Below are 27,242 nucleotides of genomic sequence, written 5' to 3'. Positions count from 1 at the left end.
GCAACGCCCTCTTCCATGAAGCAGCTTGTTGAATATCTGAAGTGTGGTGGAGTGTGCCCTACATAGAGCCCATGGCGTCCCTCCCCTGGGATGGTGGGTGGGCAGGAGGTATATCTCCCTGGAGTCCTCCAAGCCTTGGTCATATGACCTGACTCCCTGCCCCTTCCCCACCTTGGTAGCTTCTCAGGGTCCCGTTGAAAGTTAATATCCAGCCTCCATAGGAACTTCCAACAATCCACTTATCAATCACCTAATGATCAATTTCCATACATGTCAACTCAACGTTACCCACGCCGCGATACACACAGCAAACACTGAATTGCAGTCACACCTGCCCACTTAGCACAAAGACCTGTGAAAATAATTCATAGTAAAACTTGTATTACATGATTTCACAGTTCCCTAATACATTAAAAAGTATAGAAAAGCCGACATCGAACAAAGGCGGGATATGAACTTGATAAAGATTTTTTTAGAGCTCCAGTACACCCTGCTCTGTCCAATCAGGGCCTCTGTTAGCAGCCAACTGAAGTTTTAAAACAATCAAGTTTTAATCCTTGACAACAATCCTAAAAAAGGCTGGGCTTGCAAGTTTGGAAAATATAGATTACTGTCTGAAACTACCAAAATTACCTCAAACTGCATCTCCTTCACTGACAAAATAGATTTCCTGCAGAAATGAGTGTGAGTGCAGACTTTGGAAAGAAATTTCCCCACGCCATTTCCCGAACTCTGATTTAAAAGAAGAGTCTCGCAGCCTTACCACCGAGTGTTAATATGTGCCTAACGAGTGCGCCCGCCACACCTCTTGATTTCTGGACAAAAGGGAGATTTGAGCTGCTCAGTCTTCAATCTTCTCTCCCTGGAGGAGGCTGCCAGGTTTGGAGATCAATGAACTGCCCAGATGGAGATGAGACCATCAGAGTCACAGCTGAAAGCCTCAGACGCTTAAGTGCCAGGTTTTGTACAAAACATCTCAATCCTTATGGTTTCAAGTGCTCCGAAGGACAGGCAGCGAGACGGTCTTAGCCTTTGGATAACTGGCTATAAAAGAAGCCACAATTTTCTGATTCACCCGAATGTCACGATTTTGCCCCGAGTGGATGTGTCTCGATTTGTGAAAAACAAAGAAACTTAATTCTGTGAAATGTGTTTCTCGTAGGTCTACCTTCAGTGCAAGAAGAGAGCTGAACAGTGCCCGGCACACAGTGGGTGTTCAGTGTGTTTCTGTCATATTAACGTTCATTTACTGAAGAACAAAAGACTTCATAGGACAAGTATTTTTTATGGTCCAGATGGGATCTTGCAGCACAGGGACGATTCTAGCCCGGGAGGTCCTCCCCTTCTCATTCCTGCCAACATAAAATGATCCGAGATGTTGGGATGGGAAGGGTGGGGGGGGCCTGGGACACTGGAAACCTGTGGAATCTGAGTGAGGGGTCGGGGGCCAGAGCTGGAACGGCCAGATGCATTCCGCCCCCACCAGGAGCTGCACGTAAGCAGGAGGTGTTAGTTTGCTGGGACGCCCAGAACAAAATACTACAGGCTTGGGAGCTGAAACAACAGAAATTCATCTTCTCCCAGTCCTGGAGGCTAGAAGTCCAAGATCAAGGTGTCAGCTGGGCTGGTTTCTCCTGCAGCCCCTCTCCTTGGCTTGCAGACGTCAGCCCTCTTGCTGCCCCTTCACACGCTCATCCCTCTGTGCCCGGGCTCCCCAGTGTCTCTCTGTGTACCCTCATCTCTTCTTTTTGAAAGGACACCAGTCAGATGGGATTAGGGCCACCCTGACAGCCTCATTTTATTACTCTTCAGAGGCCCTGTATCTCCAAATGCAGTCACGTTCTGAGGTTACTGGGGGTCAGGGCTTCAACATATGGATCTTGGGGACACAGTTCAGCTCCTAACAGGGGCCAGGCCAGCACAGTGCGGGGGTGAGGCCCTGAGACCCTGCAGACGACGCAGTTTCGATCCGAGACCCCGTGGGCACGGGAACACTGACATCCAGATCCAGGGTAGGAGGAGATGGCGGTGAAGACGGATTGGACACCTGGTTGAGTGTGTGCATCTCAGTCTATTCAAATAAACTGTCCAAACCAAATAAACTGAGGCCTGAATACAAAGGCTCAACAGATTAGGACAGACTCATAAACAAGTGTCACTCTCACCGTCATCATCACCAGCTGCCCTGATGTCCTCACCACCAGAGCCCAGCAGGAGAGGGGATACTGCTCCAGGCTCCATGGGAGGAGGCTGGATGCAGGGCCCTCGTGGAGTGGGGGGCAGGAGTGAGGGTCAGCACAGGCCTGCACGGGACCCAACAGCAGCCATGGGAACCTTCCCATCCTGGCTTGAAGGCGGGTCGGGAGCCCAGTCCCAAGCCAGAAGAGAAGGGAGCTTGAGCGGTCCAGTTACGGAAGCTGGCCACCCTGATGGAGGACAGAAGGGCCGTTCCAGGAAAACTCCCTACTCGAGTGCCTGGGCGATGCCGCTTTCATCCGGGCACCCAGCTCAGATGCCTCCTGCTGTGCGCTCGGCAGGGCCTCCAGCACCCACAGGGGCGTCTCCAGCGCCTTGCTCCCCGCCGGCCTCCTCCGGCCTCTGCTTTCCACTGGAAGCCAACCCACCTCCCCACGACACACACAGGCGGAAAAAGGGGAGCAGATGCCGCCCTGACTTCTGAGACTGTCTCGTGAAAAAGTGGGCACTGCTAAAACCGAAGGGGTGTAACTCCTACAGGCTAGTTGGAAAGAGGGGTAAGTATGCGCACCCAGGCACCGCCTGGCAACCGCCGCTGCGAGTTGATATTTATGGTTTAGATAAAGCTTTCAATTGTCTAATTCTATTCTGGGACTGATCTGGCGGAGAAGCTTATTAAAGAAGGCGGCCGGTCCATTCTCCAGAAGGCCAAGTGTCAGGGACAGACTGGCGCGTGAACAACTGAATGGCTATTTTCTGAGCATCTGTGCTTTCCCAAGAGCTGGCCTGAGGACCAGACACATTGGCTCCGTTCAGCAATGGGCAGTTTCTCTTGAACCAACCAGGTCCACCGTCCCTTACAAGGCTCCTGAATTCTCACAGACTAGTGAGATTTTTGGATAAACTGCCCCATCAAGGAAAATATATCTGAGTATTCAACCTCGATATGTGTGTCTATCCATAACTTATGTGCTAAGAGGCAGCTTGGGGAAGTGGTTCAGAGCACACGGTCTGGGACCAGCTCACTCATTTTGAAATCCTGGCTCTGGCCTCATGCAGTGTGTTGCCTCAACACTGTGACCGTCTGCGCCTCTGCTTACTCATCTGTAAAATGGGGACAGTGGATGGTACCCTTTCATCTTCCCAAATGTCAATAAGTAGCTCTGGCAAACCAACCATAAGGTACAACTTATCTCTAGGTTGTTATTTTTCTTAAACAGCTGAAATCCTCTGGAAGATTTTTACCCAGGTAGAAAATTCAGTTTCCAGGTCAAGGGTTGAAAACTATTTTTATAGGTAGCAAACTTATATCATTTTTGGTAGTAGAAACCAAATCATGATGGAGACACTTAAAGATATCATCTTCAAAGGACTCTCCAAAGCAGGAGTTTCTGTCGAAAAGCTGCTTCCAGCTCAGGGTTAAAATATCGCCTTAAGGACTTCCCTGGTGGCACAGTGGTTAAGACTCCACCTGCCAATGCAGGGTACATGTGTTCGAGCCCTGGTCCGGGAAGATCCCACATGCCCCGGAGCAACTAAGTCTGTGCGCCACAACTACTGAGCCTGCGCTCTAGAGCCCGCGAGCCACAACTGCTGAGCCTGTGAGCCACAACTACTGAAGCCCGTGTGACTAGAGCCCGAGCTCTGCAACAAGAGAAGCCACCACAGTGAGAAGACCGCCCACAGCAATGAAGAGTAGCCCCTGCTCGCCTCAACTACAGAAAGCCCTCTTGCAGCAATGAAGATGCAACACAGCCAAAAAAAACCAAAAAGACTGAACAAAATAAATTTAAAAAAATAGGGCTTCCCTGGCGGCGCAGTGGTTGAGAGTCCGCCTGCCGATGCAGGGGACACGGGTTCGTGCCCCGGTCTGGGAAGATCCCACATGCCGCGGAGCGGCTGGGCCCGTGAGCCATGGCCGCTGAGCCTGCGCGTCCGGAGCCTGTGCTCCGCAATGGGAGAGGCCACAACAGTGAGAGGCCCGCGTACTGCAAAAAAATAATAATAATAAAATAAAAAAATAAAATAAAATGTCACCTTAAAGGACATGTTTTAATTATATTTATTTTTTTTAATACTTATGAAGCAGCATGTTGCTGACGGCCACTTAGAGTTGCAATAAAAGCCAGCACATCTGGAACTGTGGCTTTCTGGGAGATAAAGGCATGTAACTCACCTTCAGAGGTCTTGTCTTTAAAAACAAACCAGACCAATGATGTGCTGAAGCCTGAAAACTACGGCGGCCTCTGTAAGAAGAGGAGTGTGTGTGGGAACAGAGGCTGTGCTCATACGGCTGCAGAACCTGCTCAATGCTGGAGAATTCTGCCCTGGACAATCTCGAGAGAGAGGCACCTGCATGCGCTGGATCCACTTTCTTAGATGCACACTGTCCTCTCTTTTCTCCACCTTGCTGTCCTCACTTGAAGCTTTTAAAGAGCGTCCTCGTTTCTTTGCAGCTGCCTCACAGTCCATGGGACAGATGTGCCACAGTTCACACCCCCAGTCCCCTTCCCATGAGCATCTGGGTCATTTCCAATCGTTTGGTATTACAAGTAAGACTCCAAAGAATAGCCTTGTGAATTACTTTTCATACTTTTGCCCAATGTAACTTTCGTGTAAATTCCTAGGGGTGGCTTTCCCAGCCAAAGGCTAAATGCATATGAATTTGCCCAGACATTTCTAAACTCCCCTCCATAGTCTCTGTAGGATGGGATAATATTTTAATAGAAATTTCTCTTGTCATACAAATGCCTTCAAACAAGCTCTGTAAATTGCTCTTGCCCCTGCTTTAATGAAATCTTGGCCAAAGCTATATTTTTCTAACAGCTTTGTGGCAATAAATTTATTTTTAGGTATTATAAGTCCCATCCTGTTTAACGTCAAAGCTTCTTTCTGGCATCCAATATAATGGGCCCGCCTGAGGCTCAGAGAGACAGAGGGCAAGGGGAGGTACGGTTGGATTTATTTCTATTTCCCCACCTCGATCACAATGATGCCCCAGATTTCTCCAGGACTGAAACAAGGGGGAGTGGAAAGGTAAGAGGCGGGAACTTTGTTATCTGACTTCATGCCTGGTAGATTCTGGATGTGGCTGATGTCTACATGCAGGGGGCTCCTTAGAACCACTGTCTCTTCCTTCCCATCCCCATCACAGATGGCTCCCACCTGCAGCTTCCTGCAGTGGGCAGAAACCACTGCTAGTCCGTTGGCCCTTACTACTCCCTCCTTAGTCTCTAGCACCTGACAGTCCAACCCAGGGGTCAGCCAACTTTTCCGTATAAAGCCAGATGGTCAGGATCTTAGACCTTGGCAAATGGTGTCTGTCTCATGCACTCAACTCCGTCACTGCAGCATGAAAGCAGCCCCAGATGACATGTGAACAAACCATATGGCTGTGTTCCAATAAAACCTTATTAAGGAGACCGGCAGACGTGGCCCACAGGCCTTAGCTGGCTGAGCTCTGGTCTATACCCCATACAAACTCCCCCTGGTGGTCCTCTCTGGCGGGGTTCCTTCTGTGGCGACCAAAGCCTAGATTGCTGTAACAGGGACACACCTTGATCACTGGAAATAAGCACCTTGTCCATAACAGCAACAAAGACGATAGTGACAAGATTTTTAGACGTGTTCTTCTCTTCTTTGGAGAGTTCAAGGAGAGGAAAAGAAGGACAAATTGCTCTAAACTATTTTTAAATTATTATTAAGCTATTATTTCCCCCCCAAAGATATGATGATGCATCATTTGGAATGCTTTTGGCTGCAAGTAAACAGAAAACTATAGGTTTAGAGTAGCCCAAACAAGTAGGGGTTTATTTTTCTCCATATCACGAAGTCTCTTGAGAAAGTTGGTATTAGATAAACATCTCAGGGAAAGTCAGTGTCAGATCTCTGCTGTTCCCCCTGACCTACTGTTCAAGGTCAGAAGTTGGTTGCCCCTGTGGAAGGCGTTGCATTTGCATCAAACACAGGAGGGAGGAGAAATTATAATCCCAGCCACACCTGCCACCTTTATCAGGAAAACATACACTTTCCCTGAAATCCCTCAGGAGACCCCATTTAGATCCCATTGTCCACAGCTGTGTCCTTAGTCGCAAAGAATGCTCCAGTGAACAGATTCAGGCTGGAGAGAAGAGACTGGGGAAAGTGTTTTAGTTTGATCACTCAACTGAAAATATCTGTCACAGGTCAGGTAACAGAATCATTACCATTGCCATGTTTCAAAAACTAGACATGGACACACATAATGAGAACATACTCCATACCCTGTGTACACACAGCCTTGAACGTCCAATCAGCCTTGTCATGTTTCTCTTTTAAATACAAAAAGACAGCCACAATCACCACTGTTTGAGAAAAGCCTCTAGGTGATATGCAGAGACCATGACAAACACCCTGAGGAAAGGAATTCAGAATATAAGGCAGGAAGCTGAAAGAAAACTTCAAAAAAAAAATCCTAATTTTCTCAGAGTAATAGAAGAAAAAACTTCAAAAAAAAATCATAATTTTCTCAGAGTAATTTTCTCAGAGTAATAGAAAATCATAATTTTCTCAGAGTAATATGCAACTTTGAAACAAGAATAAGGCACAATCAAAAGAGAAACATTCAGAAGTGTTCTTGAAAATTGGAATTAAGATAGCAGAAATGAATATGGAAAGTAGAACCAAAAGACGAAGAGATGGGAAATAGGAGAGACCACACAGGATGGCCCCAGCATCTGGATAATAGGAGGTCCAAAGGAGAGAACAGTTACTAAAAAATTTCTCAGAACTGAATGTCTTCAAATTCGAGACTGAAAAGACTCACCAAGCATCCAGTGTAAAAAAAAAAAAAAAAAAAAAGACATCATCATGAAGTTTCAGAATACCAGGTCTAATAATAACACATTTACAATATCTCATGTATAGTTCATATACAGTTCATAGACAAAAATCAGAAATCACAATGGCACTGGGCTTATCAACAGCATCAAGGCAGATGACAATGTAAAAATAGCTTCAAGACTGAGGGTACCCTACATAGAAAACCCTAAAGTCTCCACCAAAAAAACTATTAGAACTAATAAATGAATTCATCAGAGTTGCAGTATACAAGATTAATATTCGGTTATCTGTTGCTCTTCTATATAGTAATAATGAACTATCAGAAAGAGAAAGCTTTAAAATCACATCAAAAAGAATAAAATACCTAGGAACAAACTTAACCTTACCTTCAGACTTAGTACTCTGAAAACTATAAATATTGATGAAAGAAACTGAAGACGATACTAAGAAATGTAAAGATATCTTGTGCTCTTGGAGTGGAAGAATTAATATTGTTAAAATGGCCATACTACCCCCCAAAGCAATCTACAGATTTAATGCAATCTCCATCAAAACACCCATGGCATTTTTCACAGAACTAGGACAAACAATCCTAAAATTCATATGGAACCAGAAAAGACCCCGAATTGCCAAAGCAATCCTGAGAAAGAAGAACAAAGCTGGAGGTATCACCCTCCCAGACTTCAGACTATACTACAAAGCTACAGGAATAAAAACAGCATGGTATGGACACAAAAACAGACACATAGATCAATGGAACAGAATAGAGAGCCAGAAATAAACCCACACCCTATGGTCAATTAATCTATAACAAAGGAGGCAAGAAAATACAATGGAGAAAAGACAGCCTCTTTAACAAGTGGTGTTGGGAAAACTGGACAGCTACATGTAAAACAATGAAATTAGAACATTTTCTCCTACCATATACAAAAATAAAGTCAAAATCGTTTAAAGACTTAAATGTAAGACCTAAAACCATAAAACTCCTAGAAGAGAACATGGGCAAAACACTCTTTGACATAAATCGTAGCAATATTTTTTTGGCTCTGTTTCCTAAGGCAAAAATGTAAACAAATGGGGCCTAATTAAACTTAAAAGCTTTTGCACAGCAAAGGAAACCACTGAGAAAATGAAAAGTCAACCCTTGGAATGGGAGAAAATGTTTGCAAATGATATGACTGACAATGGATAATATCCAAAATATATAAACAGCTCATACAACACAATATGAAAAAAACCAACCCAACCAAAAAATTGGAAGAAGACTTGAATAGAAATTTTTCCATAGAAGTGATGTAGATGGCCAATAGGCACATGAAAAGATGCTCAACATCATTAATCATCAGAGGAACACAAATCAAAACCACAATGAGATATCAACTCATACCTGCTAGAATAGCCATTATCAAAAAGTCTACAAATAACAAACACCGGTGAGGATGAGGAGAAAAGGAAACCCTCCTGCACTGTTGGTGGAAATGTAAATTGGTGAAGTCACTATGGAAAACAGTATGGAGGTTCCGCAGAAAACTAAAAATAGAATTGTCATATGATCCAGCCATTCCACTCCTGAGTATATAGCCAAAGAATAAGAAAACACATGCACCCCAATGTTCATAGCAGCCCTATTTACAATAGCCAAGATATGGAAGCAAGCCAACTGTCCATCAATAGTAATGGATAAAGAAGATGTAGTAAGTGTATATACAGTTGGAGAGAGGAAAGGGGGAGGGGCAAGATCGGGCTAGGGGATTAAGAGATACAAACTACTATGAACAAAATAGATAAGCAACAGGATATATTGTACAGCACCGGGAATTATAGCCATTCTCTTGTAGTAACTTTTAACGGAATGTAATCTATAAAAATACTGAATCACTATGCTGTACATCTGAAACTAATTCAGTATTGTAAATCAACTATACTTCAATAATAAAGAAAAACGTCTCTGAGGGATACATCAAGGTGCTGTTGGCCAGAGGAGCCGGGACTGCCCGGCTCCTGTGTCTCCACTCCCCCTTGGGTGGGGATCGGAGGTGGTGCTGACTGAAGGACCAGCAGGAAACGGGAAGAGGGTCCCAGTGACCACTGGCTGTGCTGACCCCCAGGATCCCCCCACAGAGCTCTGGTGAAGCTCGGCTGGGGCATGAGCTCGGATTTGAGTTTCAGCAGGTCCCTGCCTCCCCAGAAGTCTGAACACAAAATACTGGGATTTCTCAGTTCTCCGGCCAGCCTCACGGTTCATAAACCCAGGACAACAAGGCGTGCGTTCGAAGACACAGAGATGAGCAGGCAAGTGAAGTACCTGCTCAGACGTGGAGAGGAAGGTGAGGACTCCGCCCCGACCGCCAGCCCAGCCCGAACGGGCACTGCAGCATCTCCTATTTGGGTGAAGCAACCAGGGAGGTGGGGAAACGGAAGTCACCCACATCCTACAGGGTAAATGAGCGAAAACGTACACACGCTTCCTGATCAAAGGACAACAAAAAATCTCTTACATATTTTTGAAATTTGTGTCTACTGAAGAATCGATGTGCTGGAGACGCTAAGCAAACTATTAGGTAGTGAATTCTTACACACACATGGGAGCGACGCTTGGGTGAACGTGGTTACGGATTAGATGACACGTCAGTGTCCCCGGATCAGGAACTTGGCAGTTTTGTGTCCTCTGCATCCCTGCTCTTCTACATCACAAGGCGCCAGCCACTCAAAAGGTTTTGAAAATCCTTATGTTCACAGCATTCGATTTTCAAAGGAGGTTTTGTGGTTGTTTTTAACCTCAAACGAAATCTCTCTCTGCCCCCCAACCATGTTCTCCCAGTGCTTACACATCACATCCTCCTTTTCCAGAAAGAAGTTCAAAGTACACGCAGCAATGAGAGGCTCGCTCCGGACTGACTCACAGAGGCTTTCGTGAGTTAGATTCTAGAACACTCCAGGAAGTTAGGATTTTAAAGCAGAGCTTTAAAACCGCTTTGTGACTCGTGGGCCCAAACGATGCTCTCAAATACATTCAGCGGTAGAGAGTAATCATTCTTTTATTCCTCAAATATTAGCCCAGCCTGGGCCAGCCATGGCTCCAGGCAGGAGGGATGCCGTGGCCGCCGTACATTGTGCTGATGCCGATAATTCTGTGCCCCTGACCCTAAAGTCTCCTGGGACGCTGCCTGCCGGCTTCTCTCGCCAGCAGCTGCAGGACCACAAACCTGCCCCGTTAGCCCTCACCCAGGACCAACCGGAGTGGATGATAACTGTCCAGCTCCTTTGCCCTTCAGCTGGGACAGCTGAGTCTAGGTGACATTCCCTCTCAGAGATCCCAGGGGACTGAGCCCGCTGCCCATGCCTGCAACCTTTTCCTCACCCAAACTTCCCCTCCCCTCACTGCCCCATCCCCTTCCAAGTGAACTGTCCAACTCACATGCTCATCTCAGTCTGTTTCTGGGGAAACCCAAACCAAGACCCAAGTCTAAGTGGTCTCCTGCACCCCACCACCCCTGGCACCCTGAGTTTAACTTTCCTTCCTTATTCAGAAACTCTCCCTGACAACCATACTTAACTCCCCTCCCCCAACTCCTCACACCCTGCACACACGTGACCTAGAAGCATGTGGCATAATGTTTTCATACTTTGCAAGGCCTTGGTTCTAATAACATCGAACCTCAAAGCACAATTTTAAAGCAGATGAATAAGGAACTGCTCCAAAGGCCGGGCATGTCGGAGCGGCTCCCCGTGGCCCACTGTGCTGGTGCTGTCTGCCCTCCTGGTACAGGCTTTGCTGCCCAGCTTCATCCTGGAACACGGGTCCCCCTTTCTAAAGGGGTCTTTACCCACGCCCATCACCAGGCTGTACGGTCTCTCGGTGCCCATCAAAAATTCTGTTTACTTGCTTTACAATCTGTCTTCCCAACAAGCACGCAGGTTCTAGAAAAGCAAAGGTCATCTTCGTCTAGTTGACTGTTGCATCCCTGGGCTTAGGATAGGGCCTGGCATACAGCAGGTGCTTAATAAATACACAGAATGAAGGAATAAAGCATGCTCATCCTTTGAGTCTAGTTCAAAATTCTTTCACCTCCTTAATCCACAATCACTCGAGTTAGAAGTGCCTTACTGCATCTGGCAAGGAGAACCACGGCACTGGAACAAGACAGGATTGCAAAGATCTGGAGACCCACAGGTGTGAGCCTGCTGCCACTCCCCACAGGTGCCCACACAGATGCTTCTGACGGACAGCCTCCCTCCCTGCTCTGGGCAGGATTTCAGATCCCTGGTACTGCTGACATTTGGGAACAGGTAATCTTCTGTTGGGTGAGGGGCTCTCTGTCCTGTGCATTGTAGGATGTCAAGCAGCATCTCTGGCCTCCAGCCACCAGATGCCAGTGGTACCACCCAAACTGTGACACCAAGAACGTCTCCAGAGAGAGCCCAATGTAACCTGGAGAACACGATTTCCCTGGATCGGGAACCACTGAGTTAGACTTACTTGCTACCCCTAGGATAAAGCTCTATACCCACCCCCTCTTGAGAGGGCTAAAACCCGAGAACCCAACACTCACATTTCCTTTTTGCTTTAGTGAAAATGACCACTGTCCCGCTAAAGACGGGAAGTGGCAAAACAAACGTAAGTGGAACCATCTGTAACAACTTCTAACCTGTAGTCCATGAATGCCCTGCTGGTAGCACCCATCCACAAACAAATGGTTACGTGTCAGCAATAAGGTAACCACAGGATGGGGGAGGAAGCCCTGGAAACTCTGAGCGCAAGCAAACTTTCCAGCGCAGAACACGGGATGTCCGCTGAATCTAATCATTTAAAATACGGCTCTTGTACGTGTATGTCTTTTAAACTTTCCTTTTCCAAGTAATTCATTTTCATTGATTTACAACGGACTGATCGGGACAGACTGGAAATTTAAAAAGGATACAGTCAGCACAGAGACTTTGAACAGCACGGCCCTAGAGCTCCTGCTCTGGAGAATGCGCACTCCACCTTTCCAACCTGCCAAGTGCAAGGAAGCTTCCAGAACCCAGTCTGCTACAGGTAGAGATCTCCTAAATGGGCAGAGTTAACACTTAATCAGACAACAGCCTTTAGGAAGATGAAAGAACCTACCGATTCCGTTCTGCTACCGAAACCACCCAGCAGAGGAGACTCTGGCTTCTTCGTGGCCTCCCCTCCAAATAGTGTCCAAGGGATGGGGCCAGGCTTGTTGCTTAAGTGGCGGACGGAGTTGAGAGACGTGATAAAATGCAGATTCTCAGGCCCCGGTGCAGGCTCTCTCGCCCTGTCAGTCTGGCCTGGGTCTTGGGAATCTGTATTTGTAACCAACCCTACAAGGCGTGCTTAGTCCTCCCTGCAGCCCCCTGGTTGGCGGAGCAAGGACTCCAGTTCTGCCCTTGGAGGCTGCAGCACCCAGCCTCCCCCAGCTCCCCAGGGCCTGAACCAGATTCTGCATCTTAACAGACCCCCAGGGGACGCACCTGCATGCAGCTGCTGAAAATTAGGGCTATCGGAAGCTCTCCCCAACAAAACGGATTATAATCACTGAGTGTCAGAGCTTCTAGGAAGCGTCTCAGGTTACCCGGTGAAATCCCCTGTTTACAGACGAGGAAACTGAGGCCCCGAAAGGCTGAAGAACTTGCTCACCCACAGCAATATCTGGCAAGCAGCCCATCTGGGATGAGCAGCAGAAACGCCTAATTCCCAAAGGCTGTGACAAACGTGCCGACCTGCCTGCTCCTTGGTGGCCTGTCTGATTGGGAAAAGCTAATGAATTTCCCCAGGAGGCAGCCCGATGTGTGGGGCTTGGAGTCCACACCCACCTTCACCAAGCAGCAGCTTCCCTTCTGGCAACGTATCCTGCCCTGAAAGGGGGTCAGACCTGATTATCCCGCCCTCCCTAGGCTACCTGGAAACCTTTTTGATTCGCGCTTTCCACCCTTTTTCCCCACAGTGCCCCCTTCTGAGGGGGCTGCCTTGTGGGTGGTCCTCTTGGGTTTCTGGCAGGGGGGTTGCAGGGCAGACAAGCTGAAGTCGTTCTCAGCCCACTGCCAAGAAGTGCATGTATCCAGCAGGGGGCTGGGGAGGGCTGGAGGTGCGCAGGCTCCTTAGGAGGGCCGGGTGTAAACCCTCCTCCCGTGTCCTCAGTCTAGTGGGAAATGGAGGGAGAGGTTTTCCACCGCCCTTTATGGCTCATGGGCACGATGAAGCCGGCCCAGGACATCACCCTTTACCCCGCAGACAGTCCTCTTCATCTTTCTAAAATGGCAGGGCTGAGACTCTGTGTTTCTAGGTACTGGAATATGATGCGCCATATAATAAAACTAGGAAACGCCCAACCTGAGACCTGTGCGGGGTAGCAAGCATTCACTCAGAAACAAACCTACGCGTTTTGTTTCCTTCCTGTGGTGACGTCGGCTCTCCAAGAGTCTCTTCACCTCTTTGAGAATTCCAAGAGCAAAAAAGCGACTTTTTGATTGAGTAGCGATAGGCAAAAAAAGCAAATAGTCCAGGAGAGGATGAAGGGGGGCCACATGACAGCCAGTCCAACCAGGCATCACACACACATTCTCCACAGCCCGGGAAACTGGCCCAGAATATGGGACACACACCTTAACTCACACCATGCCCCTCAGTATCCATGCACGAGGCACAGAAGCCGAGGTGGGCCGTCCACCTGCCTCACAGGTGGGTTCTGTTTTCCAGGTGGTATCCGTTGTCACTAACAAACAATGAGGTCCACTGTCAACATTCAGCCCGGGCTGGGCAAGGAGAACAGAGTGAGTGCAAAGGAGGAACCTGTGACAGATGGCAGGGGAGCCAAGTGTAAGCAGAAAGCCCATTGTTAGTCCTAAAAGAAGGCTCTTAGGCTCCAGGGAGAAGCGCCTTTCTCAGCATCAGACGGGACCCAACGCCCACCCCTGCTGCCCTCTGCCTGGGGCTGGGGCGAGAGTCCGCAGCCACCAACCCCATCCTCAGCCCAGGTGGACCCTGAATCCAGGCTTGACCTGTTCCATTCAGTGTCTGGAATATAAAATAAACCCACGGCGTGCTGTCCCACACCCCGAGGAAGGGAAATGCCGCCTCTGAGTTCCTCTCCTCAGGCCTGACCCAGCCCACCGTGGAGGAGAAATCCCTCTCGCCATGGCTCACCTCGACCTTTCCCTTTTGGTTTTAGTTAGAACGGGGTCAGCGATCATTCTAGGAGGAAACAGGAAGCCCAGAGGAGGTCAAGCCACCTACCGACAACAAAGGAAGTCAGGCAGAAGAGTCTAGAAAACGCTGGAGATGCTTGAGGGGAAAAGGAGTGGATTTCATATCAAACAGATTCCATTGAAAAGGGGTGACAGATGCCTTACAAAGTCTTTAAAACATGAAACACAGCTTTCAACATGAGTATTTGTGAGTCATCCGTATTTAAATACCAGTGATCTGAGCTTGTCTAAGTGGGCTTTTCCCAGGTTATGCAATAATTACAGCAATTCTAGAATTAATGCAACACGACAAAAGACATTTAAAAAATTTAAGCGATTACTCTCTAGTGAGGAGACTGATACCAAAATACAGAAAATAACCCAAACCCTCCCCTCCCCTCCCCTCCCCGCCCCCCTCCCCCGTTCCCAGCACAATATCTTGTCACAGACTCTGTGTCGACACAACACCAAAACCACCATGTGCTGCTGCCTTTGATGAAAATTATACTTGAATTCCAAATTAAAATTATCAGCAATTAAAAGATGGGGTAGAATGAAAGAAAAAAAATCCACAGAATGATAAACTTAGAATGAACTTGTTATGGGTTAATTGTGTCCCCCGAACCCCGCCAAAAAAAAGGAATGCTGAGGCCCTAAACCCCAGTTCCCGTCTTGATAGATGTATCAAGCCACGACGAGGTCAGAATGGATCACGACGGCCCTCATCGAAAGGCTGGTGTCCTCATAACAGGCGGCAAATTTGGACATAGAAACATGAGGTTGGGGGGAGAATGTTACAGGAAGACAGAGGAAGAGATGGGAGGGATGCAGCTACGAGCCAGGGAACACCAAGGACTGCCTGCAGCCACGAGAATCTGGAAGCAGCAGGAAGGATCCTCCCTCAGAGCCTTCGGAGGGAGCGCAGCCACACAGACACCTTGACTTTGGACTCCTGGCCTCCAGAACTCTGAGAGAGTATGTTTCTATTGTTTTAAGTCACCTAGTTTGTGGTCATTTATTACAGCAGCTGCAGGGAACTAAGAAGAACTTAAAAGATCTTCAACCAATGGGGAAAAGGAAGCACGGGGAGCTTGCCACCTGCCCCTCGTCAAGTATGTAATGCCACTAGGATCTGGGCCCCTGCAGTGGGTCCAGGACGCTTCCCACTACCTCCAAGTCATTCACAGATAAATAAAGATGGTTCTTTAAGAAAGAAAGTCACTGCAACTCAAACAGCAGCGTGCAGAGCGGTGAAGTGCTTAGACTGTGGACTGGGGCAGGCCTGACGGATAAGCCCGCTCAGGCACTCATCCGTGTGACTTGGGCCAAATGACTTGGCCTCTCTGAGCCTCAGTTTCCCCATCTGAAAACCAAGTCAAATAACCGTACGTACTTCAGCAGGTACATGCTGTTGTGAAGAGAAAATGAAGTGATCCAGGCAAGACGCTTAGCATGGTGTCCAGAACCCAATAAGCCTGAAATCAAGGTTAGCTATTAATACACAGTTGTTAACCACTTCTCAGACTCTGTCTCTCCAAGTTGTTTGGAGCGGATTCCTTGGCCTGGCCTTTCACAGTCCTCCATAATAAAGCCTTTGGTGTTGAATTATTGCTCCAAAGCTCAGGAAGGGCATCTTTCCCCCCGAAAGGAGCTGGTGGGAACCGAGCTTTGACTTTCTGGCTCTTTCCATCCCAGTGGTCCATTCTTTCTTCATTGTCCTTAGTCGTTTACCGTCTCAATTTTTTCCATCAAATTTCTTCTTGCTGACCCTTTTTCAGCCTCCCCTGCAGTGAGCTTCATGTAATTTGAGGACACTGGGTGGCTTATTCTGAAAAGGACAAACTTTTAAATTGTATACGACAGATACATATCTTCAATCCAAAATCTTCCAGATGACTGTGTACTAAGAAGCAAGTAAGCCCACGTGCCATGATTAAAATGTGAGTCCCCCAAATAATTCGTTAGCTCTTCACATACATTCCAATGTTTAAATCCGAGACGCATTTTGCTGTTTTATCTCTATTAGTGGAGATGACAGAAAATCTTTCAACAGAAACCCCAAAAGACTTTTTGAAGCCATTACCAGGTATATAGCCTCAGACCTTCAGCTTCTTCAGTTGGATTTATTGTGTTAGCGTGGAAGTCTTTTTTAAAAAAAAAATAATGGAAACTGCTGTAATTATAATCACTTTAGAACACCATTATTATTATTAATAAGACCAAATTACATGGTTCAAGCAGCTGTTGGTTCTCCACTATTAGAGAGAAGTCACAGAATGGTGTCAGAGCCTCGGCGCTCATCTCCATGCCAACGTGAGGCTGCTCACACACGGCCCTCCGGGCGCATGACTGCGATGTCTTGAAGGGTGTCAGGCAGAATGAGGGACCCCTGTTCTTGATTAAAGCATTCAGGGAATGAGCACATTTCCAACAGTTGCCTTTCCCATGGGAGAGCAGGGATGGTGGGGCTCTGGTTCCTGTTGAATCTTCCCACATGGTGGCTCCTATGCACACCTGGATCCAATTATTCACGAAGCTGAGCCTTGAGCTTTGCCTGCAAGGAAGGGGACTCGATGGAGGGAATGGCAGGGACTGGGAGAGTCCAGTTTGTGTCACGTGTTAAGTTCCTAATACCTTGGGGTGTACGGTTCAGGGATCTCTGGCTGAAAAGGGTGACAGGAGGCCAAAAACCAAAGAAAAGAAGTCAGAAGGGAGGAAGGGAAGGGACCAGGTATCTGCCAGGTCATTGAGAACTTAGGTTCTGGAGTCCAGCTGCCTAGGTTCAACTTCTGGTGCTTTCCTTTTTCCTTGTCCCGTTGCCCTGGGAAAGTCATTCAACCTCTCCAAGTCTCAGCTGTCCCATCCCCTGTATCAGGGTAAGAACTTGGAGCTGTTGTGAGGATTTCCTACAGTGGCACATTAGGCACACGGCACAGTGCTAGCCACGAGGGGAGCCCTCCACACTAGCTATGACTATTATTTAATTTTCAAAAAATTCTTGATTATTTACTGCTTGAATGTACAATTCCATTTTTCTCGCCACCTAAGCAAGTTTTCTTTTAGGCTTCAGAGAGTTAGCAGAGAACATATGCGTGACTCTCGGCGATGAACAGAGCAGGAAAAAACTTCCTTCAAGTTCAAAAGTCCCCCCATGGCTGCCCCCTCTTGCCTGCTGCAAATACCTGACTGGTGGTCGGAGATGTTTCAGGGGGAGGTAGGCAAGAAATGAATCCCGATGCAGTCGTCATTAACACCTAAGAGTTTACAGTAGGCATCTGGAAAGCGCACACGTGAATTCTTCTATAAAGCAGCTTATTACTAAATCAGGCCAAGAAGGAGGCACAGAATATTTCACTTCCCATCAAGTGTAAAAATTAAATCCGGATTGTTTAAAACAGCCCTCCCCGGAAACATGCGAATGTGTAACTGAGAACTAACCTTGAATGAGCTATTTCCTTGGCCAAGGTAAAGATATCAGCATAAGATACTCAATACATTCTTGTTAATTCATTAAACTTCATTATTTTAGAGTAAAGGTCATTGGATTAATTAATAACGACAAACTATTATTTAGAAAAGTTGTTTTGTTTGTTTTTTTGCAAGCCCAAGAGAAATATTTTCTCATTCTTCTAGATGCCTTTTTCCCTTCCCCTCCTCTCTGGAGGAAGACAGGCGTCAGGACCCAAACTGCCCAAATTTACTTTACTTTAGTTGAGAGAATTCCCTTCCACTTAAAACATCAAGGCACACATTTCCCAAGTGGTGACTGATTTAAGGCCTGTTCCAAAAGATTATCCTTGGGCCACAAAAAGAGGTTCACACTATCTCATGAAATCTTGGGAAAAGTGAAATGTACCAGGTTCTCACACCAGCGCGTGTTCTCACGTGGTGGCTTTTATCAGCTCCAACCTCTTGTCAAGTTAAGCTTCCTCAGCTGACTCTCCACACACACCCCCGCCCTCCCCCTGCTCTCCAGCCACCATCCACCCGAGGAGATGCCAAAGACAGCGCTTAGATGAAAGGCAACTAGAATCAAAGTTTTGAGCCGAAATACATTTTTGAAGGCTTTTCTTTTTTAAACTAATTAAACAAGTATAGAAGTTATTCAGTAGAGTTTCTTTTTTTAAAGAGATTAGCATGGCATGTCTTTCCTCTTAAGAAAGTCTTGAATAATTTAATTAGAATTACACCAAAGTCATGAGTATGTGCTATTTATGGGGGAATCATGGCTGAATTAAAACCCAAATGACAATGTTAAAAATGAAGTATCTTCAGACACCGTATTCAATGGATAAGAAAAACTTGACTTCAACTCACAGATTAGGTAGTTTCGAAGGAAGGAGGAGGGGGCCAAACCAACTCCTGGGATTTTGTTTTTCTTAAGATGACCGGGCCTGGGCACATTTGTTTCTTGCTACAAAAAGTGCTAATAATTGAAAATGAGGATAAGATCGCTGTTTGATTTTATTTCTATTTTGTCACTGGGAGACCTCTTGGTACCCGGAAGCCTGGCTCAGCGCATTTTTTTTTCCCAGTCCCTTTACTGCATTTAACACGTTCCCCACACGTGTGTAGACTCTTTGATCGGCGCAGAGGGGCTAAGCAGCAGGGCCAGCCCAGAGGAAGCTGACCAGCCAACCCCGAGAGAGGAAAGTGGAGCCGGGGAAACGCTGCTCCCTCCGCGAGCAGCCAGCGAGCGAGTCTCCTTGGGCAGGGTTGCTCTGAGCTGAGATAAAGCAAGAATCCCTTTGAAAGGGTACTGCGCCTTTGGAGGCCGTCCACGAGCCTCCTTAGCGATGAGACAGCGCGGGGGTAGGGGGCGGGAATATTAACGCTAAGTGATTCCCCCGGTAACAGCAGCATCGCTCCCTGGGCCCACCGCAAGGTCTCCTCGCTGAAAAGACGTGTCGCTCGCCAGAAGGCAATCCCATTAGAGGGAAGTTACAGGTCTCTCGCCTCGCAGCCACATGGAGACGGAGAGCTTAACAAGTTCTGAAGCGCTTGCACACACCTCCGGCTGCGCCCGGGGCAGGACTGCCACCGCTCCGAGTCCCGAGTGCGCGCGCCCCGGCTCCCGGTCCGGAGCCCCTCTGCGTCCCCAAGATCTGCTCTCCGGGGACAGCTGCTGTTTTGGGGGCGACGCTAAGCTGCGTGGAGGCACAGCTGGGCGCCCCCAAGAGCCCCCCGGCTGCAGGGCGCCCGGTCCGAGCGGGCTGGCGAGCGCGCACCGACCTACCTTCTGCGGGGGCGTCCCGATCAGCATCTCCAGGTAGTAGCCGCGGCCAGAGTCCCCCTGCAGGTTATCCACCATGGCCAAGAAGTTGGCTGCACCCCCGGCGGGCTCCAGGGCGAGCGCCAGGCCGTCCGCGCGGGGCTCGGCGGGGGGTCCGGGCCCAGGGGTGGGCGCCGCCCCGCGGCTGCTGGCCGATGCCACCCGGAGAGGCAGCGTGAAGGGCGCGGGGGCCGGCGCCGGGGCCGCGCGCAGCAGCCACTGGGCCAGCAGCGGCAGCAGCAGCGCCCGGGCCAGCGCGCCCATGCCCGCGGCGGGGCTCGGGGGGCGCGCCTGGCCGGGCCCGTCCCGTCCGGCGACAGCGGCTCAGCGACTCTGCGGCGCGCTGGGCTGCGGGGCAGGGCTGGGCGCGCAGCGGGGCCGGCGGCGGCGGCGGGGGACGGGAGGAGGACCGGGGAGGAGGCGCCGGAGCCGCTCCAGCCCGCGCCAAGTTAAGCAAGTTGGTCGCCGCTGCCCCCTCTGGCGGGCAGCGGCTGCCCCGCAAGGACCGGGCCCCTCCCCCCTCCCCGGCCAAGGTCAAAGCGAGGCGCGTGGTACGCCCGGGTCCACCCAGGCCTGCCCTGTTCACCCTCGCTTGTCTTGGGCCGCGCCTCTTCTCCGGGAAACTCGAGTCCCCAGTTTCCTCGGAACGCGCCCCGGCTGCCACGGCCAACGGATGTGACGAGACTCATCGGATACCAGGGGGGAAAGTTTCGGGAACCCTTAAAGGGGCAGCGAGGGCCTCAACTGGCTCCCTGGCCGCGCGCGCCCGGCTGCCCCGCCGGTGTTCCCTGGCCCCCTAGTGGCGGGGACTTCCAGGGGTGACGTGGGGGTCAGAGGGAAGCGTAGGGAAACGCAGAAAAGCCGCGAGCATCTCTAGGAGTGAAAGAGTCTGCGCCTCCCCTCGCCAAGTACGTCCCTGCAGCCCTGCAGCCGCCCGCCCCCTGGGGTCCTGCTGCTTCTCGGGGCCTCTTCTGTGCCCACCCCCTCCAGCCCCGTTCCTGCCTATCCCCCGTCCCCACTTTGGGGGCCCCTGAGTGATTTTGAAGAGGTCTGAGTGGAGGCTGGGAGAGGCAAGGGTTGCGGGAACCCGGGGAGGACGCGAGAGCTTTGGAGACTTCTCTCTAGAAATCTGGGGGAGGTAGGGGGCTTGGCTGCTGTAGCTGCACCAGCCTCGGTTCTTCCTTTGCGCCCACCGTTTGAGCCGGGGAGGTGGCGTCCGCAGCTGGCTTTGAGCCTGGGCTTCTCCGCCCACTGCTCGACCGTAATGCAGATGCGATGCTGCCAGTAGCTGCTCCTTCACCTGCCCCAGGATTCCCTCAGTCCACCCAGCAAGTTACAGTCATCATCCAAAATCAGGGCCATTGAATTTACAGCTCTGCCTCCATTCCCCGCACCCCCCCCCCCCACCGCTTCCCGCTCCCCCCGGGCTCTCCGCGGATTATCTAATTAATACTTGTTTAGCCACAGACACCGAGACCCAGAAATGCGTTCAGTAATGCGAGCCACAAGGGTTTTTATTTTATTTTAGATACGAAACGCAGGGGAGACAATTCCATAAGCTAAAGTCCATCGATTTCTACGGAAACAAGAAGTAGAAAACTCTACCTCCTCCAGCTGAATTGCGTTGGCTGTTTTAAAAAAAAACAAGCCCATCTTCAAACAGCGGGGAGGTTGGAGGAAAGCTTCCCTCCTCCCTGTAGCTTCCAGTTACTTCTACTCAAGATTTGATTTTTATTGCTGTCTTCTCAATTTTAGAATCAGGTCTAGCTCTGCAAGGGACCCTTATGTCAGAGATCTTCAGCTGTATTGATTTTCAGATGGCTTTAACTATAAATCACATTTCCCCAAACTATATCCCAACTATAACGAATCCCCAGCCACACAGAGAAAGGCCTGGTTGGGTCCCGTGGTATAACCTAAGTTGATATTCCCCATAAATCTGCATAGTTATCCCAGAACTACTACATTCATATATTCACATTTCAAATTCAAGGTTGTAGAAGAAGTGTAATTTTTTTCAAAAATGGTTATTTATACTCTTCAATGTCCAGTCTTGAGGGGTTTCCAAAGACATCCAGACAGTTCTCAGAAGACTGTAACCTTGTAAAAAGCCCGTGAAATTTATTAAGGACACTGACATATGGGCTACATGACATAGAAGTTGCAACATTAGAGACGTTTGCTCTAGTAATTAAACAGCACAAGAGAAGTTTTTTAAAATCCAGTCTAATTAAGGTTGGTCCTTCAGGACACTCCAGACTCCATCTAGTATGAGTATCCATGAGCTTTTCATTTTAAGGGGGCTAGTTTAGGTTTGTGAGTAAACAAGTGCAGTAGGTATAGTCACAGAGAAACTTGTGCAGTTTTAATGGAGGGCAGAGCTGCCGCGTCAGAAAATGATGCAGGCAGAAGGGACAGCATCTGATGACCGTACCCTTTGTGGTCTCTGTTTTATGAATGGTCTTAGAGTTCTTGGTCCCTACTCAGAACTATGGTGTTGGCTGGATTTGGGGAACAATCCTTTTACCTCCCAGGTGTTTTAACTGAAATCGTGTGTGGCAGTCTTCCCGTTGGCTGGCTTCGGGTTTCCTTTACAGCATCCTTGAAGGGCTCCTCCAAGAAAGAAGCCACTTTCCATGGTGCTGGTGACCCATGCAGTGGGGAGGGAGGAGGTGACCCCCTCACTCCTTGATAGCAGCCCCGCATCCTCTCCAGACTGGCCCATGCTCCCTCACCTCACCCATAGCCTCCCCTTCTCCCCCTCCCTCCCTCCAGCCTGAGCACCTCCATTTTCAGCCATACACTTCCTTGGTCCATTCAGGAAAACCAAAGCCCTACAGTGGGATGGGCCCTCCCTCCTTGCAAAGAGCAAACACCATCATCGTGTCCCTGGACAGCAGGAGGTGAGGAAGGGTCTCACCTCCCAGCCCAAGGAGCTCACCAGGGATTCCTTCCAGGAATACGAGGTGCACTTGGCCAGAAAGTTTGTCATTGATGCGTATGTTGATGTTCCCTGGCTCTTAGGACTAGCTCTGAGTTCCTTTTATACCAGCAGTTCTCAGACTTTTTGGTCTCAGGCCCCCTTTACACTCTTAAAAATTGAGGACCCCAAAGAGCCTTTGTTTATGTGGATCATATCTACCAATAGTCAGCAAATGAGGAACTAGAACTGAGACATTTTAACAGTATGTAGTCATTCATGTAAAAATCATAATAACAAACCCATCACACCACAAGATCGATAACATTTTAATGAAAACTAACTTCTGAGAAAAGTTCGAAGTGACATTATTTTGCATTTTTGCAAATTCCTCTCTGCCTTAATAGGAGGCAGCTGGATTCTCATATCTGCTTCTATGGTACATTCAGTCTATTACGAAGTCTCTAGAAAATTCTACCAACAGGCAGGAGAGAATGAGCGTGAACAAGGAAATAAAAAGAGTTTTGAGCTAAAGGACCCCCTGAAGGGTCAGACCACACTTTGAGAACAGTTGTTTTGCACTAGCTTTCTATGGTTTCTATGTTTGCATCTTAAGTCCTTCTCAATATATAAAGATTCCTTTGTACCAGGCACTGTGTCAACAACTGGGCGGAAAAGGCAAGATAAGAGCTGGTCCTTACGTTTGCGGACTAGATGGAGGGGCGCCTTCCTTTATCCTAGCGGCGGCCCCCCCAGACTTAGCAGGAGGGGGACCCAGGCCACCTGCAGCCCAGAGGAAGCTTGTGGATTTATCTCTTCATTCCCCTGCGGCTTCATGTCCCACCTGCCCCCAGGCTCCTTCTCAGCAACTTAAGAAAGTTGAAGTTAAAGGCTCCTCTTCTCTCGCTTTTTAAACCTGTCCTGATCCTGCCTCTCTGCAGCTACTGCTTCTGATGCCCCCCACTGGAAATGCTGCCTGCACCCCTCGTCCCAACTTCTTCCCCTCCCCCACTCACTCCTCACCTCCCACTCTGCGCCCACACATTGACAGGCTGTGTCCCTGTGGACAGTTCTCCATCCTTGTCCCTACCCACCCCCTTGACAGCATTGCACACTGGGCTCTTCATCCACGCCTGGCATTTTCAAGCCTGACTCTTCACTAGGATCACTGGGGATCCTGCCTGCGCCTTGAGGCAGAGCTCCAGAATTGCTAGTTTTCAAAGCTTCCAGGAGGATCTGGAATCTGAGCCTGGAAGAAATGAGATAAAACGTCAGATGGAAGAGGCTCAGTGCCCCCATAATCCTGAAATTTCAGTATGCATCCCTGAGGTCTTTCAAATTCAAAAAAACGATTCCTTGCTGTGTTGACTGAAAAGACCTAGAAAACGTGAGCATCCCCAGTGCCTGAATTAGGGTTTCTAAATATCATTTCCCTCTATACCAGGCCTCCTTGGAGAAGGCTGACTCCAGGCTTGGAACAGAAACCCAACAAGATGACCCTGGGACATTCTGTCATACCAGAAAGTAAGGATGTTATCAAAGATTCCTGAGGTCCTATCAGGAGCTGGGGCAGAGCTGCAACAATTGAAACATCATTAAAAGTAGTAATTACAATGGCTCAGAACACTTCAATTATGTTGAAACTTATTCGTTCATAATGTTCTTTTAAAAAGTCCATTGTTTATCTTTGAAGAATGCTGAGGAACCCAATTCATTGTTTTTAAAAACTGGCAGAGAAAGGAAAAGAATCGAGCATTTATTATTTTGACTTTCTTGTACAAACCATGCCTCAGTGGAACCAAATAACTGATGAAGGGAAATTCCTCTTTATAGAAGTATTGCAGCTAATAAGTGAAGGAATGATTGAATTAGACTGTTGTCATTTTGCAGCCCCTAAAGAATTAATGGATCTGGGCACTGAGCACACACAGCTGATAACAGCACACAGCATTCTGTGCTTCCTGATGGAAGGCCACCGTGCTGCCTGTGAAATGTTCTGGTCAAAAAATCAAACCTGAATCTGATTAAGCCTCTAGACCACAGGTTGGCAAACCGTATCCTGGGAGACAGATCTGGCCTGCTGCCTGTTTTGGTTAATAAGGCTTTGTTGAAAAAAAAAAAAATAAGGCTTTGTTGAAACACAGCCACACCTATTTGCTGAATTAGTTGCAACAGAGACTGTATGGCCCTTAAAACCTAAAATATGTACTGCCTAACCCTTTATAGACAAAGTCTGCCAACCCTGCTCTAGATCACAAGGGTCCCAAGACCCTTATCAATCAACTGCGATTTAGGGACTTTATTTAGATCCCGATTTGAACATATTGAAAAAGTTACTTATGAGACAGAGACATTTGAACACTAGTTGGATGATGTGGAATTATTAACACTTTAGATGTAATAATGGCGCTGAGTGTGTGTGTGTGTGGAGTTCTCATCTAGTGGGGGCATATACTGCCGTGTTTACGAATGAAATGAGGTTTGTTTCAAAATAATATGGGTTGGTGGGGAAAGTACCAGGCAGGGTTCTCAGTGAAACAGATAATCCTAATAACTAACCCTATCCACAGGCATCATTATTATTCCCATTTTACAGATGACAACCGAGGCACAGATTCAAAATCTGAGTTCTGATTTCAGATCCTGTGCTCTTCGTCACGGGGCTTGGGCCACCCCTTTGATGTGGATTTTCTGAAGATCACAGGATGGTCGAGCTGGGAAGGACCTCCAGAGGAACACCTGCCGGGGAGAGCCTACCAACAGCGTCCACGGATCCACATCGCTCCTTTAAAAGACACACGTTGAGTGCCCCTCTGTGTCAGATGCCACATTACAGCCAGAGCCACATGGACCAATAAGACCAGACAGCCCCTTCCATCAGAGACCACAGACAGACTGTAAATATACTTCTTTTTTGGAGACACCACTCCAGCTTCTGAGTGGAGGAGAGTTGAGGGCGGTGAGCCTGGAGACGAGACCAATTTGGAGGTCACGGCAGGAGTCCGTGAGGATGATGGCAACGGGCACTGAAAAGGAGAGTTTAGCGTTTCATGTTGAGAAGTTAAACCTGCACAACATAAGGTAGAAGGATGATAAGGCTCACATTAGCACACAGTATACAGACATCTGTGTTATCATGGCTTCTGTGTGCCCGCGGCTGGTGCCCGTCCACTTTCAGAGCTGAGCCACAAATCACATCTCACCTTGATCCTCAAACGGTGGGAGGCAGGGGTGGCGGATGTCCCTGTTTATGAGGGGATGCTGAGGGACAGGAGCAATGAGCTCCCACCACATCCTGGACGCTCTTAGCTCTAACTCACATCCTCTGACTTATTCTCCGAGGTGGGCATCCTGTGCTCAGGCCGTGGAGATGGGCGCCCAGGCAGGGTCGAAGGTCAGCCTGAGATCACGGCCAGTAACTAGCCAACCTGATATGAATCCGGTCCATAAACTGCCCAAGCCTATGTTCTTTTTCCTAAACCACGTTGCCTTCTTTATTTTTTTAAAATTTTATTGACGTTTAATTGATTTACAACCTTGTGTTAATTTCTGCTGTACAGCAAAGTGATTCAGTTATACATATATATACATGTTTTAAAAATATTCTTTTCCATGATGGTTTATCACAGGATATTGAATATAGTTCCCTGTGCTCTACAGTAGGCCCTTGTTGTTTATCCATTCTATACATAATAGTTTGCATCTTCTAATCCCAAACTCCCAATCCTTCCCTCCCCTCCCCCTCCCCCTCCCCCTTGGTGACCACAAGTCTGTTCTCTTTGTCTGTGAGCCTGTTTCTGTTTTGTAGATATGCTCATTTTTGTCCTATTTTAGATTCCACATATAAGTGATATCATACGGTATTTGTTTTTCTCTTTCTGACTTACTTCGCTTGGTAGGATAATCTCTAGGTCCATCCGTGTTGCTGAAAATGTCGTTATTTTATACATTGTCTTCTTAAAATGACTCATCAGGCAGATCTTGGGACACAGGGAAGTAAGGGCTCACTTCCGACTTCCTTATACCAGCCTTCCCTCGTGCATTTAAAACAGGTCATGACTTTACAGAAAGCCATGTACACTTTCAGGAACACATCACTTGGATAAATAAGGCCCATCAGTATTATATTACATCAGCTGGGTTCCACCTAGGCAAGGCTCTGCCTAGAAAGGTAGGCTGCCAAACTCGTGGACGTTTCCAAATGTTTGTCTACCGCCAGCCCTGCTCTTTGAATGAGTGCGGAGGTAACAGCCAAAGGAAGGCCCAAAGACTGCGAGCCCAGAGACCTGGGATCGACTTCCGCCACAGACCACGGGAACATCCTCAGACAACTTTCTTCTGCTCTCTCAGCCTTGGTTTCTAAGGAAACACCCTCCTCCAGGGGTGTGTTGTCATCGAATCAGCATGAATGGCGCCCCCTGGAGTTGTGTATCAGCGTGGTTTTGATTGCTTTATTAGGCTCCCTTGATTCTCTTTGTTCACACTGTAACTGCTGCAAAGCCAGGATGCAGATGCTAGTCACCTGAGAAGGCATGCATTTGGTTATGATTCCTGTGCCATGGGTAGAGACCACTGTCCTGGGCGTTTCAGTTGCCAAACCACTAAAGGATCATTTGAGAAAGGTGTATGAGTCATGGGATTGTCTGAAACTTTCCGTTGTTAACGTCCAGAAAGCCCAGCATAAATGCTTGCAAAAAGGTGTCAGGAGCTGGGGGATTCCTGGGGACCACAGTAGGAAACCCCTGTGGTGGCAGGATAATGGTCCCCTAAAGATGTCCATGTCCTTGTCCCCGGAACCTGTGAATAAGTTACCTTGTATGACAGAAGAGACTTTGAAAACCT

At 48.3% G+C, this 27,242-nt stretch overlaps 1 protein-coding gene and 2 long non-coding RNA genes across 5 annotated transcripts in view; 1 reads left to right on the top strand and 2 right to left on the bottom strand.

Moving 5' to 3' along the window:
* BACE2 (beta-secretase 2) overlaps positions 1-19,759 on the bottom strand; it is a 93,243-nt gene extending 73,484 nt beyond the window's left edge. For both annotated transcript variants that reach the window (XM_067739533.1, XM_067739534.1), the window contains exon 1: positions 19,445-19,759. In XM_067739533.1, coding sequence (XP_067595634.1) covers positions 19,445-19,744 — 300 coding nt within the window. In that variant the 5' untranslated portion in view covers positions 19,745-19,759. The remainder of the gene's footprint in view (positions 1-19,444) is intronic.
* LOC137225476 (uncharacterized) lies at positions 9,513-14,542 on the bottom strand. The gene is made up of 3 exons (XR_010943859.1): positions 14,258-14,542; positions 11,940-12,066; positions 9,513-11,017 (listed from the first exon to the last, which is right to left on the bottom strand). It is a non-coding gene; the product is annotated as an uncharacterized lncRNA (long non-coding RNA).
* A 3,996-nt stretch (positions 19,760-23,755) lies between the features above and the next one.
* On the top strand, positions 23,756-25,880 carry LOC137224594 (uncharacterized). 2 transcript variants are annotated; one of them, XR_010943395.1, is made up of 2 exons: positions 23,756-23,924; positions 25,041-25,880. It is a non-coding gene; the product is annotated as an uncharacterized lncRNA (long non-coding RNA). The 2 variants fall into 2 exon arrangements; XR_010943396.1 differs by having other exon boundaries at positions 24,997-25,880.
* Positions 25,881-27,242: the final 1,362 nt, after the last annotated feature.

The sequence above is a fragment of the Pseudorca crassidens genome, chromosome 5, assembly GCF_039906515.1.
Source record: "Pseudorca crassidens isolate mPseCra1 chromosome 5, mPseCra1.hap1, whole genome shotgun sequence".
Taxonomy (NCBI): Eukaryota; Metazoa; Chordata; class Mammalia; order Artiodactyla; family Delphinidae; genus Pseudorca; species Pseudorca crassidens.
This window is presented reverse-complemented; position numbering and strand designations above follow the sequence as displayed.